At 48.6% G+C, this 17,563-nt stretch overlaps 6 protein-coding genes across 6 annotated transcripts; 3 read left to right on the forward strand and 3 right to left on the reverse strand.

Moving 5' to 3' along the window:
• Positions 1-2,827: 2,827 nt before the first annotated feature.
• On the forward strand, positions 2,828-5,209 carry KVR01_007333 (uncharacterized protein; the record flags this gene model as incomplete). The annotated part of the gene is made up of 4 exons (XM_044790747.1): positions 2,828-3,028; positions 3,075-3,369; positions 3,598-4,305; positions 4,364-5,209. 4 exons carry the CDS (start codon positions 2,828-2,830, stop codon positions 4,738-4,740), a joined length of 1,581 nt encoding a protein of 526 aa, XP_044643586.1. The 3' UTR covers positions 4,741-5,209.
• Positions 5,210-5,449: 240 nt separating this feature from the next.
• On the reverse strand, positions 5,450-7,285 carry KVR01_007418 (uncharacterized protein; the record flags this gene model as incomplete). Its single annotated transcript, XM_044783166.1, has 1 exon — positions 5,450-7,285. One exon carries the CDS (start codon positions 7,283-7,285, stop codon positions 5,450-5,452), a length of 1,836 nt encoding a protein of 611 aa, XP_044643671.1.
• Positions 7,286-8,423: 1,138 nt separating this feature from the next.
• On the reverse strand, positions 8,424-9,374 carry KVR01_007541 (uncharacterized protein; the record flags this gene model as incomplete). Its single annotated transcript, XM_044783366.1, has 2 exons — positions 8,424-8,964; positions 9,034-9,374. The coding sequence occupies 2 exons, from the start codon at positions 9,372-9,374 to the stop codon at positions 8,424-8,426; spliced, it is 882 nt and encodes a 293-aa protein (XP_044643794.1).
• Positions 9,375-10,619: 1,245 nt separating this feature from the next.
• Positions 10,620-12,088, forward strand: KVR01_007114 (uncharacterized protein; the record flags this gene model as incomplete). Its single annotated transcript, XM_044790474.1, has 5 exons — positions 10,620-10,920; positions 11,227-11,311; positions 11,368-11,632; positions 11,688-11,848; positions 11,929-12,088. 5 exons carry the CDS (start codon positions 10,620-10,622, stop codon positions 12,086-12,088), a joined length of 972 nt encoding a protein of 323 aa, XP_044643367.1.
• Positions 12,089-13,932: 1,844 nt separating this feature from the next.
• On the forward strand, positions 13,933-14,907 carry KVR01_007130 (uncharacterized protein; the record flags this gene model as incomplete). The annotated part of the gene is made up of 3 exons (XM_044788881.1): positions 13,933-14,027; positions 14,084-14,150; positions 14,392-14,907. 3 exons carry the CDS (start codon positions 13,933-13,935, stop codon positions 14,905-14,907), a joined length of 678 nt encoding a protein of 225 aa, XP_044643383.1.
• Positions 14,908-15,101: 194 nt separating this feature from the next.
• KVR01_007467 (uncharacterized protein) lies at positions 15,102-17,470 on the reverse strand (the record flags this gene model as incomplete). The annotated part of the gene is made up of 10 exons (XM_044788472.1): positions 17,171-17,470; positions 17,020-17,112; positions 16,883-16,952; positions 16,472-16,816; positions 16,314-16,361; positions 16,066-16,246; positions 15,894-16,004; positions 15,566-15,836; positions 15,325-15,485; positions 15,102-15,261 (listed from the first exon to the last, which is right to left on the reverse strand). Exons 1-10 carry the CDS (start codon positions 17,222-17,224, stop codon positions 15,102-15,104), a joined length of 1,494 nt encoding a protein of 497 aa, XP_044643720.1. The 5' UTR covers positions 17,225-17,470.
• Between the last annotated feature and the right edge of the window lie 93 nt (positions 17,471-17,563).

Consider the following 17,563-nt stretch of genomic DNA (forward strand, 5'->3'; position numbering starts at 1 on the left):
TCCAAAGTTGACTGCTTCCAAGGTTCACTGCTTCCAAGGTTCACTGCTTCCAAGTGATTTCGTTTTTAATCCCCATACATATAAAATATATATAATACCTTCATATAATAGTAAATACTTAAAACCTAATATTTAAAGAAATATTATATTAATAATTATTAGAGCTATAGATTAAACACCTATAAGACTAACTAATAGGTTTATATACTCTATTTATCTTATTAACCTAAGTAGCCTCTATACCTCTTATAATATAGGATTGTAGCTTCACTACCTCCTTTATACTATTCCTTAAGTAACTTTAATTTTAAATTAATAATTCTTTATAGATAATTTAAGCCTTTTTTTACTATAAATTATAAAAACTATTTTAATAGTAATAGAAAATAAATATAATAGATAAATATATAATTAAACTTTATATTATATAAATAAAGTTAAAATATATTACTTTTAATAATATTATATTAATATTATAAATATAAATAACTTAAAGGTTAATAATTAATAATATAGTTATATAATAAAATTAAAATAATTTTAAAATAACTTTTATAAGAAAAAGATTTTATAATATAAAACTTAATAAGTTAACTTTTTTATTAATATACTTAATACTTTTAAATTTACTCTTATTAAATAAATTAAATATATTAAAATCTTTATTTTAAATATATAGTTAATAGAATAATAATATTATAATAATAAATATATTCAAAAAGTCTTTTATATAAGTTTTATAAAAAATAAAACTTTTAAAAAGTTAAATAAAGTTCCTTTATTATATATTAAATAAGTATTATATAAAAATTAAAAGTTTAAATATTTAAAAGTTAAATCTTCCTTCTTTAAATATATTATTTTATTATTAAAGATTTATTTATTTTTATATAATATATAAAGTATATAATAAAAATAGTTTTATAAAGAAAGTTAATAACTTTATTATATAATAATAAAGTTAAAAGTATATATTAAATAATTATTAACTTTATACTTAAAGTATAAGTTAATAGTTAGTCTAAAAGTTAAGAATATAATAAATAAATAAATAAATAGTTAAATAAAAAAATATAATGTAGCTAAAGCCTTACTGCTTCTAAGGTGTCTGTGATTGTTGCTGGTGCTCTATAGTGCCCACACAGGACTGTAATCTCATCATTGATCATGGCCGCTCCTGGCTAGCCGAAACTGACTCACACATTCAACCTCACTATTGTTGGAAGGCACGGTCGGGTCTGGCTGACTAAGCCAACTAACACTTATACCCGCTCCTTCTGAGCGCCGGGAGAGATCGTAGACTTCTCCCTAACATCAATCAATGAACTATCGTTTGCTCAAATAACTCATCAACTATAAGCGGCCCTGCGCAATTCTCCTCGGCTACTACTTCACACTCCAATATAAGCGTAGCTCATGGTTAGTTGCAAAGACCCCGATCCAAAAGTCAACATCTCCAGCATATGCTGAAAGCTGTGACCCGCTAGTCTTTGGGGGCAATCTAAAGTCGGCGGATGGGTCACTAGATGTCCATTTAACCGCGGGGAGTGACTGGATGACTTTACACAAGAGAACGGATATTCGCACAGGAAAAAACGGCTGGTACACAGGTATAATATTTCCTTCTAGGCTGTAGCTAATCAGAGGGCTTTATTCAACCTTCCTTGACTATACGCACCACTTAGATGAAGTACTTTTTATACCCCCACCTAGACCTACCAATTCACTCACCAAACAACACTCCCTCACCAACCGCCAAGAAGCCCTATATAAGGGCTTATTAGACTATTAACTAGCTGTTATAGGTTGACTTCACTATAAAGGATCTTATTGGTGATGAGAAGGAGACCTAGGAGGAAAGAAGTAGTAAACTATTAGACTAGAAGTGATGATAGGAGGATTAGAAATTGAGGGTTAATGAGGATATGTGTAGTTAATGAGTGTAAATTTTGGTTTTGTATGGTGAGTGGGTGGTGTAAATTAAGGTAGGCGTACTGGGGGGCATTTGTACCTGTGTACCGGTCGTTTTTCCTGTGCGAATATCCGTTCTCTTACACAAAGGCTATGCAGAGATCGATGCCAGGGTCTTCTGTTCTACAACTCCAGGCTTTGAACCGCAACTTCAGGTAGACATCGAGTACAAAGGCCGCATAGCTTTTCATGGACAGGTGTTGAAGCTGTTCAATGGCGAGAAGAAGTCTCTTGATTGGGGAGAAGGCTACTATTACACGACACCTCAGATCCATTGTAGGATGGACCGGCTCGCCTGGGTCAATACGTCAGTCTTTGTTGGCATGGGAAAGATGGATTTAGCTGATACTGGGCAACTTCAAGTCGTCTACAGAATCTTCAAAGTAGGCTAATGGCTAGATATGTCTGGAAAGTGTCATGCTGCCACTTGGCTGGTGATCTCTCATGCGGTCCGGCCGTAGAACCTGTTTATAACTTGATTACTAATCTCTGGGGGGATACTGTGCGTATTGAGACGGTTTCCGCGCTTCGGTAAGAAGACACTCCGACATCGAGGCGTCGTCACTAGCAGCTGCGCTGAATAAGCCCTTCTCGGCGATTGGTCCGGCCCGCGCGGGGTTTCATAGAGACCCGATGTACATCTTCCCTGAGTAGCTCACTTCGTACATGCGCCCTACTTGCTGTTAATACAGCGGTGAAATGCGTCCCATGAGTCAAGCGGTTGCACGATATAACCAACACGCAGTCACTCAACGATGCAGTGGCTCCTCGCATCAGAGACGATCACGACTTGTTGATTGTAATTCTAGATTGTTCTGAATATCATCCCGTCGAACTTCATCTCTAGCTGATAAAGATGGGAACTAACCTCCTCCGATGTGGTATGGCGGCTGTGGTTGAGGCGGTAGCACTCGACCATTATGCACTCCTCCCCTCAGGTCGACAGTTGCAGACATTTTTCACGCTGTTCCTTGTTCAATACGTTTCCCTGCAGCTTTTCTACGTCTTCGTGTGGCCGTTCTATTTCTCTCCTCTCCGAAAGCTGCCTGGCCCCAAAGTACGTGATGTCATTGATGCAAAGCGGCATATGCTAACGAATGCAGAATGGCTCGTTTATTCTCGGGCAAATCATCAACCAAGCCAAAGCTCTTCCCAGTGATCTAGAGACTCAATGGATGAAGATAGATCCGGATGCGCCTTTCATCCGGTATTTGTCACTATTCAACAGGGAGATGCTCATGGTCAACAACGTTCGAGCACAACGTGAGGTCCTACAGCTCAAGTGCTACTCTTTTGTTAAGCCTGAATACTGGGAGCGCGTCGTCGGCGAGCTGGCGGGAAGGGGCATCCTTTTCACTGAGGGGGACGAACACAAGCGACAAAGGAAGCTCCTCATCGGTTCGTGGTGTCCCATGTTATGGCATAGTATGCCAATAGACTAATATTGTATCCGAGCAGCACCCTTCTCTTTTGGTAATATCAAAAAGATGCTTCCCTTTTTCCATCAGAAGGCTCGGGAGACCACTCAATCCATCCAAAAGTCTCTCAAACAAGACAAAACAGTGATTGACCGTAAGGAAAGGTCCCGTTCCAGTATCACAACTCTTGCTGAATAGGCTATGGTAGTCTCGGGACTTTTGGCGCGAACGACCCTCGATATCGTGGGTCTGTCTGCCCTTGGATACGAATTGAACACCCTCTCTACTTCCTCTCCCCTAGCCAAGAGTTACGAGAAGATCTTCGAGTACGCGACGCCTCTGCAACTTCTCATTTCCTTTCTTAATACCTACGCACCTGTCCGAAGATTTCTGCCATTCGAGGCAAACCGGAATCATCTCAGAGCAACGGCCAATATACGCCAGATACTGCGGGAGCACATACGGGCCCGGAAACAAGAGTTCCACAACGGAAAGATCCGCGAAGAAAAGACGAGCAGGGACCTTTTGACCCTGATGATTGAAGAGTCACGAGACACATGGTCGGAGGATGAACTACTTGGATACGTGCGATGCCCTTTGCCCAATCAATGCACACTTCATGCCCATTCTTACATACTAGCAGTTGATGAACTTCATGTCCGCGTCGGTAAATTCCTTCTAGCGTTGGAACCAACAGCCAGAGTTGACTTATGGATTGACTATAGGGGACATGAGACGACCGCCGGCGCTCTGTGCTGGGCTTTGTATGCTCTAACGCTCCACCCAGACATGCAAAAGAGACTACGGGCTGAGATTCTGGAGACGGTAACTTCCGACTCACCGTCTCAGAATGAGCTGGAGAGCATGACATACATGAACAATTTCACTCGAGAGGTGTTACGTTTCTATCCTCCCGGTATGACTCTAGGCATGTCAGACACTCACTAGCGAAACGCCGCTGACCAAGAGTAAAGCCCCAAGTTTTCCTCGTCAAGCAAACGAAGACGTCGAGATCGAAGGCGTCAAGATCCCCAAGGGTACCATAATCATGATTGCCCCGGCAGCCCCTCATTTCAACCCTCGTATCTGGGGTCCCGCCGCCGAGGAGTTTGATCCCGATCGGTGGGATAACCTTCCCCAGACAGCCCAGGACCCGTACGCCCAGGTGGCTTTCTCGAATGGGCCAAGGGTTTGCATCGGAAGAGCCTTCGCACTCCTGGAATTCAAAGCGATTCTTACCGAGCTGATTCGGAATTTTGCGTTCGAGAATACTGGGCCAGTCGAGCCGCAAAAGAGTGGGCCGAGCCTCAGGCCTCTACATGGAATGAACTTGCGGGTCACTCCAGTATGAAGGGCTACAACTTAGCAGGTCTCGACGGCAACCGAAGGCCGCTATTTCTAGAGGTCAGACGCTGCTCAATCATCTACTCCACGACAGAGCACAACTATCGTCGATATTGAGGTCGTCTTTCTCGGTGGCTAGAGTCCGTTTTCAATTCGAATAGGGCCCCCGACGGGATGAACTTTCAATCCGACAGCTGTATCCTCTGCGTGCAAGTCTGCTCCGCAATAAATATGCCAAACAGAAAGTCCTTACGGGGCCAACCTCAAAGGACAGAAGATCTCCCGAGCAAGGCCGAAAGAATTTTTTTTAAAGGAATGCACAGTCCTGTCATCACCTCATCTTCCCTGCCGATGTGTGGCAAGTACATCTCCCACCGCCGCGCATTAATACTTGCCATGCCAACGAAACATGGTGTCACATACCCAAGTATGCAGTCGACATGAAGGTCAACTTGGACTGCCCATGCTACAGTATCACTCAGCAAATTGAATCATCATTAGACCTTATTGAATTCATTTTTGAACACCCAGTGGTGTCGGTTACCTCAAAATTGACGAACTGTAAGAGTCACTCTCGTCTAAACACCTAATCTCAAGATGACGGGGTTTCCCTGTTACCCAATTGAACACCTTTCTACCAACCCTCTCCAATCCAACCCGTTCACACCCGAGTCCACTCAATACTCCGTGATCAAAATGCCGCAGTGAGGGATGCATCATGGCACAAGTGACAGGTCTGTCTCACTACTCGCTGTTGTCTTCGCTGCACCCTGGCCCTTGTTCTCGGTCGACTCCTTCTCGTGGCCGTGTAGGATGTTGAAGTTCTTGAACTTCCTCGAATGCAAGTGGATGTTAAACATATGGTCCAACTCCTCAAACGTGCGACCCTTAGTCTCAGGGAGACAGAAGAAGCAGAACAACGCACAAAGCCCGCCGATGCCCGCGAAGATGAACCCGATCTTGCCGCCGAGGTTTGCCTGGTCTTGGTTGATGAGGAACGGGACTCCGACGGCCAGGGTGATTGCGCAAACCTGGTAAAAGGCGGAGGAGAGTCCGATGTTGAACCCTCGCAGGCGGGCCGAGGACACCTCGGACATGAGGACGAAGCCGTAGGGGCCGATTGTGATGTCGTAGACGAGGTTGCATGTGATTATGACCGCGCTCTGTCCCCATGAGGATGGGGCTGTACCCGTCGCTGGGCGAGGGATAAGGTCCAAGATCCCAATCAGGCCCTGGAGCCCGGCGAGGGTGATGCAGCCCCAGAGATAGGCGTCGCGGCGGCCAAGGAACTGCAGGAACCACCATGCGAGGCAGGATCCGATGAACCCAATCGCGTTGACCCCCACGTTCATGCTGAAGGCGTTGTCGGCGCTCAGGCCGGACAGCTCGAAGAAATAGACGGCGAAATCGTGGAATACGACAGCGCCGACGAGGGCTTGTATGGCGTAGACCATCAGACAGATGATGAGGCGTCGTCGGTCGGTGCCCTTGAAGCATTCCCTCATCTTAGCCTTGGAGCCCTGCTTCGATTCGTTCTCGATGCGGAGCGTTTCGCGGACGAAGCTCAGTTTATGGGTAGGGTCAACTTCTGCCACCGCGAGCCGGCGCAGGGAGTTTTCTGCGGCCTCGTACTCTCCGCGCTTGCACAGCCAGTACGGAGGGTCAGGTAGGAAGTTACCGAGGGTGAAGACCAGCATGATGACAGGCAGTGGCCACTGGCTTGCGATAGGGAACTTGTAGGCCCAGTTTGAAGCAATGTTGTTGGCGATCTTGAGGATGCCCGAGCCCATCAGCTGGCCGGCGACGAGCAACATGTTGATGGCGGAGGCAGCGAAACCACGGAGGACGACGGGGCACACCTCGCCCACGTAGGCGGTGGCACAGACGGTGAAGAACGAGATGACACAGCCGTTGAAAAAGATGCCGGTCACCAGTTGTGCTGGGTGCGTGGCGAAGAATTGGACAAAGACAAAGCCGATGGAGAGGGCTGAGCTCAGGGCGATGACTCTTCGGAGGCCGAGGCGGTCGTAGGCCATTCCTGCGCAGAAGGCGCCGATGATGGAGCCAACCTTGTTAGCATAGTTGAATGCGCCCAGCCAGTGGGCTTCGATGATGTACGCGCCTTCGTACTCGACGCCGAAGTGCTGCTTGAACGGCCCTATGCCGACGAGGGCGCCGATCACCTGCCCATCAAGGCCTTGGCAGAGCGTCGCGAGGTTGACGACAAGTGCCCACAAGACAGCAGGGTAGTAGAGTTTGATAGCGCTGGTGAACGTCATGGCATGCTCTGTTTCCGTGTACCGTGCGGCCCTCTCAGACTCGTGTTCGAGAGGTAGGTCGACTTTCGATCCAGTCTTTGATGCCACTGGGGATGAAGCACATGGTGTGTTGACAGCTGTTGTGTCGGCCGTGTCTTCTGTTGAGTTGACAGCCGTGCTGGCGAGGCTTTCAATGTTCAAATGATTGACAGCTGAGGCGGCTCTGCTGCGTGGATGAGCAGCAGGACTCGAAGCGACCGCCACCAACTGCGGAGGAAACACAATTTCAGACATGATGCAGGAATGTCTGGGTTCAACTCTGGTCCGGAGATACCAGAAGAAAACGATCTGGCACAGGACTGTCCAAGTTTGAGATTGCGAAGTTGAGGGCTGTGGCTGTCAGCCCGGGGAACACGGTGTTTTACAGGAAGTGATGGAGGAAACACTAATCCCCGATGATCCGGGATGATTTAAGAATGCTCTTTCAAACAAAAAGCGGCAATTAATCCCCTTGGTCTCATTGGTGTCGCCCCTACTCTAGTAGAGATTGTTGCGCAGAATGATATTGGACTGAACACGGGAAAAAAATTCCGATTGTGCATCTCCCGCGCATCACTACGGTGCCAGCGGCCGGGAGCCATGTATCTTAGTGCTAACTTTCACACCACTAGGGGGACACTACTTCAAGTCTTGTTAGATACTAAGTCCCTAGAAGAGTTGATGGGAGAGATGCCAGAATTATCTGGCTCCAATCCAGGGCTACTTCTGACCGACTAAGTCACATGTGCATCTTAGCTCAACTAGCCCTCAGACAGTCTCGTTGCCAAAGCGATAAAAAGACACTTCTGAGTAGGAGGCAGTCAATAGAACTTCATGCCCACACATCGAGACCCCATCAGATCGAAGAGCCCATCAGATCGTGTGTTGCATTGATTTAGATTCTGCACTATGAGTGTCTCGCCTGTGAAAATTTGAAAGGCTGTGGAGACCCGGATGTTGCTGTTCAACCGTACGTAGCAATGTGAGACACTCGCACCCAGTCGCGTAAAGGCATACACTCGTTCGAATTGGGCAGTGTAGAGCGGTTAGTGGCGGATCTGTATAACACATATTTGTGAATACGGTACGATCCCCGCATGAGTAACCGTGGTTCAGATTCATATGCGTACAAATCTGGTGCCGGGTTAAGCAAACGTTCACCCGTATTCCTCCCGACGCACGAAACTATGCTTGGCAACCCACGATTTGCGGCTTTGTGCGACGTCACTCTGTCTATGTCACTTTCTTAACACTACCCTGTGGAGCTGCGGTACTTACTCGTCTCGCGGTCGATGATCAGAGAATGTTGATGTGTCGCTTTACGGGCACTATTATTCGGCAGTCGCTGGTTTCATTTGCAGCAAAGATCTTACAAGAGAGTAAAAACTTAAATTCAGTCCCTGTTGACATCATTCTCATGAAAAACAAGTACCCGGACCTCGATACTCTGTCTAGGCTCCCTGTCGACCATGTCCGGGTCAGTGAAAGCAGCGTGTGGGACCCTGCGAGCACGGCCGTCGGTCTTCCAGTCATAGCATTTTATCAGCATGACCTGCCCTGGGGACTGCTGGCTTTTGTAGTACCAGCGATGATTCTTGTTGGGGTGGATGGTGCACGGCTCTCCCACCCAGCCCGGGTGAAGCAGCTTGACTGGCAGGATGTCCTCATCCGGCACCGAGTGAGAGTCGCATACAGCCAACGGGTCCTTGTAAATGGTCTGGATCGGACGCCACACGTTGATGATTTGGAAACGGGATTCAAGCAGGCGCTCGGCGTCTTCGCCTAAATGGCGCGTGACTTGCTGCCTTGCAGCCCAATCAGACTGGTCGATGTGTGCCCGCTTCACTGGCCGTCGTTCATCATCTGAGCTTGCAGCTGTGGGATTTGGGCGCCGAATTGTGTGGTCAAAAACAAACAATCGTGAAGCCCCGGTCCTGGTTTCCATGGTCAGCTCGATGCTTGCACAGTGGCGGAATCGACCTGCAGCATTTGCAAGGACATACACTTCTCGGACTAGTTGCTCTACCTCCGGATAATACTCTTCCTTTATGCGTTCGTCGTCGTCAAACACTTTCATCTGGCTTACGTTGTCGACGAGCTGGAACCCGTGACTGTCGAGAGTGAACTGATCCTCGCTCCCAGTGATGTCGGTGACAACAGTGTCCTGCTCAATAGAAGGCTGGTTGAACGTGCTCCTTTTGCCCGCGATACTCGGGGCATGTTGGGTTCCGTCGCCAGGGTCTCTGTAGTAATTGATTGTGGTTTGAACATGCCGTGGCTTAACACCTAAGGCGGGCTGGACACCAAAAGTTGGTGACATCATCTGGGTTTTTTCCACCAGCATTGTAACAGTTTCTTCAGTGGTTCGCGATGTTCTGTGCACAATTAGAGCAACTGACTGGCGGCAAACTTGGGCAGATATTACTGTGTCATGTCATCGTGTTCGGCCAACAAACAACCAGGCGCTAATTCGCTAAACGGCAACACTCCGGGTCGGGGGTCTTGGTTGGGAAGCATGCCGTCTCCCACTTGAGCATTGCACATGACGTTTCATGTTTGCAGCGGCCAGGTCTTCCAATGTGGCCAGTACCTGAAGCTTAACAGAAGGACACTGAACATCGCCTCACTAACAAGCTGCCTGAATTGAAGCAAATGCATCCTGAAAAGCAGAGCGAAAAGGTAACAAGTCCTACAGGGCCGGAGCCTGGCCGTTGTAAGAACAGGGCTCGGCATGGCTCGTCTGCTTCGCGACGGTACAAATATACTTGTGCAAATACATCTTGCTTTTGACGCTCAGTCAGCTGGCGTCAGCTGATGTCAGCTTCATGGTGATTTTTAATCTCGAAGCATTTGAGATTGGCCAGTCCGAGGGATCTACAGTGACCTCGGGAGATGCCAGTGGTGGATGACCTGAGTCGTTCAACGTCGGTATTCCCCCGCTTTCGTTTAAGCCCCGAGGGGAAATGACAGGGTTATAGCCAGTTCACCCCAGCTAGGAACTATTACTGCTGTCTACTCGAGCAACAGACTGTGCATGCCAGTACTCGGCCCACGCACATCCAGTATATTGAGTATGGCTATCACTGCAATACCCTCATCCATGGGGCCGATTTTGGCGCCTGGCTCGGCCGCGACCATCGTGGCCATCTCATGCGTAAGTCACCCAGTGCGCAACTGTGGTAGTGATATTCGCAACGTTCTGACAAATTCGAACAGTGCGTAGTCTATATAGTCTACTATGTTATTTACAATGTTTTCTTCCATCCTTTGGCGAGCTTTCCAGGCCCTTTGCTGGCGCGATCATCGCTCGTGAGTCAATATTATTGTCCTGGACGCTTCATTGAACAACTCTGATCTGAGGGACGCCATTAGATATGGAGGATCTATCATTCCATGACTGGAAAGTTCCACCTGGCAATTCAGCATCAACATCAAAAACTTGGTAAGTCCGCTCTTCCGACCTGGAGAGGAGTGGTGAATTAACCTATGACAAGGCCCCGTGGTGAGGATCTCCCCAAATGAGCTATCCTTCGCTTCGGTGCAGTCCTGGAGAGACATTTACGGCCATGCTACTGGAGGGAGACAGATAATGACCAAGAGTGAATTTTATGACATGTATGGATCCGGCTTCGATTCGCTCTGTATCGGCAGCGAGCGAGATCCAAGAAAGCATGCGCAAATGAAAAAGTCACTGTCAGCCGCATTTTCAACCAAGGCACTGGTGCAGCAAGAGGACATCGTTAGACGGTGTGTGGATGGCTTTGTCCAGCGTCTTGGAGCGGATGGCGCATGCGAAAAGGGACTCAACATGACAAAATGGTTTGAGATGATCGCATTTGACATCCTGGGTGAGATGGCGTTTGGAGAAACCTTTCACTGCATCGAGAATGGTAAGTCGGCCCAGTAACGAAGCTGCTAATTGGAAGCTGGTATTGATTTCTCAAGGCAAACCGCACTTCTGGTCCGAGATGGTCGTCAAGCATCTGTTCTTCGTCACGGTGTTGGACAACTTGCGGCGCTACCCGGTCGTTGCGGCTCTTGGACGACGCTGCCTGCCTCGTCTGACGGTCTCTGTCCGTGACCGTCACTCAGGCTACAGCCGGGCAAAAGTGGCAAGGTACGCAACTTCTCGCGGATAGTACTTCGCGTGTATGGCTAACCTTGCGCCAGGAGATTGAACTCTAGTTCGGGACGAGAAGACTTCTTGACAAATATCTCGGAAAAGGTCAAGAGTGGCGAAGTAAGCCAGGAAGAAATGACTGCCCACGCATCCACCTTAGTGTAAGTGCCCCAGACTCTTGTATCCACTGGAACCTGGCTGACGGGGGCCACTTTAGCATTGCCGGTGGAGAGACAGTCGCCACGTTTCTAGCTGCGGTCACCTATTTGCTCCTCAAGAACCCTTCGACATATAGTAGGCTGCAGAAGGAGATCCGTGACCGTTACAAGAATGCCGATGAGATCACGGCCATGTCTGCACAGCAACTACCATACCTGCAAGCGGTCATCTCCGAAGGCCTAAGGATATACCCGCCTGGGTCACAAGGATTTCCGCGCACCTGCCCCGGTGCCACAATTGACGGACACTGGGTACCACAGGGGGTAAGTTGTCTGTTGGCTGTGTCAAATGAGGGCGTCAGTTGACACATCATCCCAGGTCGAGGTTTATACGAGTGCATGGACCGTCACTCACGACGAGAACTATTTTCATGACCCATACGAGTTCAAGCCAGAACGTTGGCTTGATCCGGCTCGCAAAGACAATCTCGAAGCGAGTCAGCCATTCTCCCTGGGCCTGCGTGGCTGCCTTGGGAAGAAGTGAGTAGGATTTCTTAGTGCAGATTTCTCCCGGTTCCAGATTCGCGCTTTAAGCTAACCCCTCCATCCAACTTCTGCAGCTTTGCTCTGGTTGAGATTAACCTGATAATGACGAAAATGCACTTCGCCTGCGACATGGAGCTTCAGGATGCGAATTTGGACTGGTTCCAGCAGAGCCGAATGCATGTGATGTGGAGTAAACCGGCCATGCATGTGAAGTTCTTGCCTGCAAGGAAGTAGGGGCGCGTTCCCAGGATTTCATCTTCTCTTTGTTGAGGTGATGGTGAAGGAAGGCATACGCGTCCTCGACGGTCCAATGCGCCCAGTAATACGGTGACATGGAGTTGTAGCAGAGTTTTCGGTACTTGGGGTTCGTACATATCCTTCGTCGCATAAATCGCGCGATGGGATCTGCTGATAATCCGAGCCTATCCAAGCCGTCTCTCCACTGAGGGTCGTCTTCGTCAATTGCATCATCACAGCCTTTATGATTCCGCAGGTAATGAAATACCGCGTCTATTAATCTCCTCTCACGTTCCAAGAACAGGGCCTTTCGGCGTTTCCACTCTGGTATGATGGTCATTGCCGCTGTATCGGCGTCAAATCCGCAGAATATCAACAACTCCAATGATTCGAGATTCTCTGGTATCCCAAGGTCGGCGGGGTCTGCGAACTTGTAGATTGACGTTTTTCGCCGGCTTCCGTGGTGCTCTGTAGATGGCAGGCTGGAGTCTACTGCTTTCTCGCTCAAGGCTGTCATCGCTGGTTGTGTGCCGGATGAGGTTAGTAAAATTGCAGGAGTCTTCGTATTCATCACTTGAGCAAGAGTGATATGGAGTTGTGGATACTGATTCACAGTCTAGTTGCCGCAGAGCTGGACTGTCCCTGATATGGTCATGCAGAAACCAACCCAAGTAGTGCCAGACCGATTTGTTTGAAAGCGTCCATCCCAAAGTCAAAAAGAACTGTTCAGGTCACGGACTATCTACCCTGGGGTAGGAATTATGGATGCACAGCGTACACATCAGCTAAGGTCATACTGATCGAGGCCAGACATCATAAAAGTGTTTCAAGAAGCGTTCTTGTTATAATACCCTACATAAGTGCTTTCGCTTTTATTCTATATATGTCCGAGGACATATATGGTACCTTTATATAATAGTAAGCACTTAAAACCTATTACTTAAAAAGATATAATGTTAATAACTAAAGTTGTAATATGATAGGTGCTTATAGCCTCAGCCTTATGACGTACAGACAAGGCTAAGTAAGGGCTACTGTCTTGACAACGGCGTTGACCAGAATCGTGGACACAAGTAGCGCACGTGCTAGTCGCCGCGAACACCCTACATAAACAAGAGGCAGAGCATGGATTCCAAGTTAAAACCTTCTAGTGGTATGACCCCATATGGTGGTATTATATATATGTAGGACTGTTTGCATCCTTTGGGTCCTATGTTAAGAGGGACCAAAACCACACATGTAAGTATCCTAGGAGGACAAGGCCATTTGTCTTTCAAGATAAAAACAGTAACTTTTCCCAGTAGGGCTTTTCATAGTGACTTTCAAAAATTCTTCTGAACCCATTGCATTCTACGTTCTAGGGCCAGATTGTCCCCACAGCGTGTTCAATGTTGCGGCCAGGGGCCCGGACCCGAGTCTGCATGAAGGCGGAACCGCCCAAAACGGAAATGCTCCGAGCCGAATTCGCCCTAGCCAAACGAGAGGCCCTGGGGTATCGGTACCAACAATTTTGGCTAGAAGCTAACAACACAATTTGGGTGAGGCATCGTAGTAAATTAGTCGTACCGAACCCATCCCGAGTAAATTCGTCACAAACTCGTCTTGTCTGCTGACCATTGTACAGAATCCTATTACCCACCTCCACCATGGCTTCTTCAATTGCACTGCCGGAGAAAGTCGCTAGGGAAGATGCTGATCTGCGGGTCGTATCCCTTCAGGGTCTCATGGATGGAGATGGAATTGCGAAGGAGAATTTGTTGAAGGCGTGCACCGACCTGGGATTTTTCTATCTCGACTGCCGGGATGTTGACTCCGGGCGCGTAATGGAAGACGTCCAAAATATGTACACGCTCGCCAAAGGCTTCTATGACCTTCCCCAGGAGAAGAAAAATGAATATTTTGTGGACAGAGACCACGACGAAGATCTCGTTTTCGGGTGGGTTGATATTCCCAGGAGATAGCGTACAATGGCAAGTTGACCTTTTTCGCCAGATATAAGCCAGCGGGCCATGGAAATGGGCCGGTGGAGGGAGTTAAGGATGGGTTCGAGGGATTAATGGTAAGGTTTCCCATTCTGCATCCCTGTGACCTTGACTGATGGCGTACAGCTCATGGAACATCCCATTTCTAAAATCAACGACGCCGCATCATTTCCAGGCCCCGAGGCTCTTTCGTCCCGGCTTTCGCCCCTGAAGCGGGCGAATTCGACCTTCCGTGACATTAGCACGCTCCTACTCACGCGCATTTCTTCGGCGTTGGGATTACCGGATAATCTCGCGTACCAACAATACCACCGCAAGGACAAGGTTTGCCCAACCGCTCTCGGTCTTCTCAAGTACACGCTCGCCGACATGGAACCGGAAAAAGTGGGACAGATTGCCCACACTGATGCTGGCAGTCTCTCCATCGTCTTCACTGAGGTTGCCGGCCTACAAGTCCTGAAGCCAAATGAGGAGCAATGGTACTACATAGCACCGAAGCCGGGCCACGCGGTGGTGAATGTTGGTGATGCTCTCCGGTTTATCTCTGGAGGCGTTCTGGAGTCAAGCTTGCACCGCATAATTCCACACAAGGACGAGAAAGGGAGGCATAAATACTCCATTGTCTACCTGTTGCGGCCCGAAATGGATGCTGAGTTTGTGGATGCTGAGGGCGTAACTTGGAAAGGTTTGGAATGGACCAACAAGAAGCATGCAGTGTTCCGCGCGTCAGCCGAGGAGCAGGCCCAGGGTACTTATTTGACTGGGAGAGACGGGTATGTTGGGCATTGGAACCCTGAGCAAGATCCGGAGGGCCAGACAATCACAGTTAAGTGATATGTGGGCTCAGATGATATCAACTACGTAGCTTGAGAACCTTCAGGGTCTTTCGGTTTGTTTCATTATTTGTTTCCCGTTACGATATGGCATTTACGACCTTCAATGAAGTGCTCTTGATTTTCATTAAGCGATACAACTTTCTCAAATACGATCTCCAATAAACCATCTTCTACACAACCTCAGGCTGTCCTTCAATCGGACCTTGGCTTCACCCTGACTTTCATAGCTGGCTTCTGCCACAGAGTGTGCATCTCGGACTCAGCATGCCAGTCAAGGCTCTTATCAACCATCTCTAAGTTATACTTGAAATGGATCTTGGCAAGAATTGTGCGCATTTCCATCCAGCCCAGGCTGCTCGGAGGACTTTCTGTTAGCAGATATATCTCGTATGTGAAAGATCTGAATTGTGCATACCTTTGCCCAAGACAATTCCTACTGCCGAGCGAGAATGGCTGGCACGCGTCGAGAATATCGCGACTTTCAGTGCCCGTCCATCTTTCCGGGTCAAATACCCATGGATCTCGGAAATTCTCAGCTGACATGGACGCCGCAAAGGGGCTGGTTGATACTATGGTCTGTATCGCTTTGGTTAGCACGTCTGTGGAGTCAGGATACTTAGTGTTCAAGAGCAAACGGGTGAAGCCATCACACTTACACCGCCAGGGACGAATTGCCCGTCAACTATGCCGCCCTCTGGTGGCACGACTCGCGGCAATGGGAACGGCAGGGGTGGATACATTCGCATTCCCTCCAGAATGACAGCCTTCAAGTACCCCAGTGGCGCTGTCGAAGCGTCGTTGATCTCGTCGTACGATTCAAAGGAGGTGCGGATCTCTTTCTGCAAGGTGTTCAATATGTCTGGGTTCTTTTGGAGATAATACGTGATGCACGCAAGAGCTGTGGCAGTGGTTTCACTACCCGCGATTCTTTAGGAACAGTTAGCGCATCGAAACTTGATAAAATCGCTGGAACAGAGCCCGTACACAAAGTCCGAGGAGTGCGCTGCAATTTGCACGTCTGACAGATTGTCTTCCTCACGATGCTCTAGAATCTTTGTTAAAAAGTCTTTGCGGTCCGTCTCTTGGTTGATTCGTCTTGATGTTTATCAGTCAGATTCAAGGCTATAATCTTTTTGGTTGGAGATGAGAAACTTACTTTTGAACCAGGTCCATGGTGTTGGCCTCGTGACGACGCGTGTCTTCGATCAGCTTTTTGAGAAGGCCGGGGAAAAGGGTCTTGAAGATTTCTCCGATCAGGGGAAATCTCTTGAAGCAATCTGCCAAAGCACCCAGGCGAAGACTCTTGACCACAATTGCGACCCAAGGATGTTCCGTGCCTAAGATTTACAGCGTTAGTGATATTATCTGCAACCTGAGGGCGTGTACTCAAGCTTAAATGCTAACCAGTCTTGATGCCATCAAATGATTGGCCGAATGCCAGACTTCCGATGACTAGATTCACATCCAGTGGTCAGCTTAGTATTATAGAACTCACAACAGCTGGAGTACTCGTCCTAGCAATTCCGAGCAGTGAGCACTGAGGACAGGTTCCAACAACATACTGTCAAATGTTGCGAGATTGTACCATGTTACTATGTCGATTCCCGGGCCATCTTTGCCCTCGTCGCCTATCTTAGTTACGAAGCGGTCAATGACTTCAGAGATGAGATACTCCTGTTCTCGAAGCGAGCGGTCTGAGAAGGCATCACGGAGATATCTCCGCATGTTAGCGTGCTCGTCCGGGTCCCGCTCGCTCACGATGGAGTGCGCTTCAGCTGCAAAGTTACCGCCATCGTAGAAGTCGCTTTTGATAAAGGTTGCGTAACCCTTCTTCTTTTCGTAAATGTCTCTCCATGATTGGGCGGTGTTGAATGACAGCTCATTGGGGGCGACCCTCACAACGGGGCCTGTAGTTGCACAAATAAGCTTTGATCCCTGAGGCGGACATGACTCGATGCACACCTCATACTTACCATACTTCTCGTGGAGCTTAAGCAAGTCATATGGCTGTCGGCCACCAAGAAACCTTTTACAGTGAGAGAACTGCCGCCGCATAATTCGTCAGCATTGCTTCCACCATCCTCCTGATGGTACCCGTGGACGGCCTTACATCGCTTAGATGGGCCAAGGCAGGGCCTGGGAAGCGGGACAGGGGATGTCTCCACGCGGCAATCAGTCTCACGATGATGTAAGACACAGTGACCTATAACGCTCATCAATATATATCCAGAGCACTGCTTTCTTGTCTTCGGATTACTCACAAGCACCGAGGCCGAGAAGATAACGGGGCCGAGGGGCTGGTCGGAGAGGTTCATGGTGGAGTCTGTGGCAAACTAGGGGGCGCAGTGATCTCGAGCGTATGGACGCCTGCAACTGGATTCGTGCTTGGATGGTCTTTCTGGCGTATCCTCCTGTCACGTTTGAAGGTCAATGAAGTCTTCGCGAGCTCGAAAGACCGTGACATCGGCATGCTTAGCCCCGGGAACGGTTACCCGAACCATGGCCCAAAGGGGCAGCCCTCCGGACCCGTTCTTGGCGGCGGCTATCAAGGTAGGGGGCCGAGCCCCGAATCGCAGGGATTGGGCACAAGCTGTGGTGCGGCTTCTGTAAGAAATACATCAGTCCAAGACCACCCAAGTGCATCGTAAGATAGG

Source organism: Diaporthe batatas, assembly GCF_019321695.1.
Source record: "Diaporthe batatas strain CRI 302-4 chromosome Unknown Contig00008, whole genome shotgun sequence".
NCBI classification, from domain to species: Eukaryota; Fungi; Ascomycota; class Sordariomycetes; order Diaporthales; family Diaporthaceae; genus Diaporthe; species Diaporthe batatas.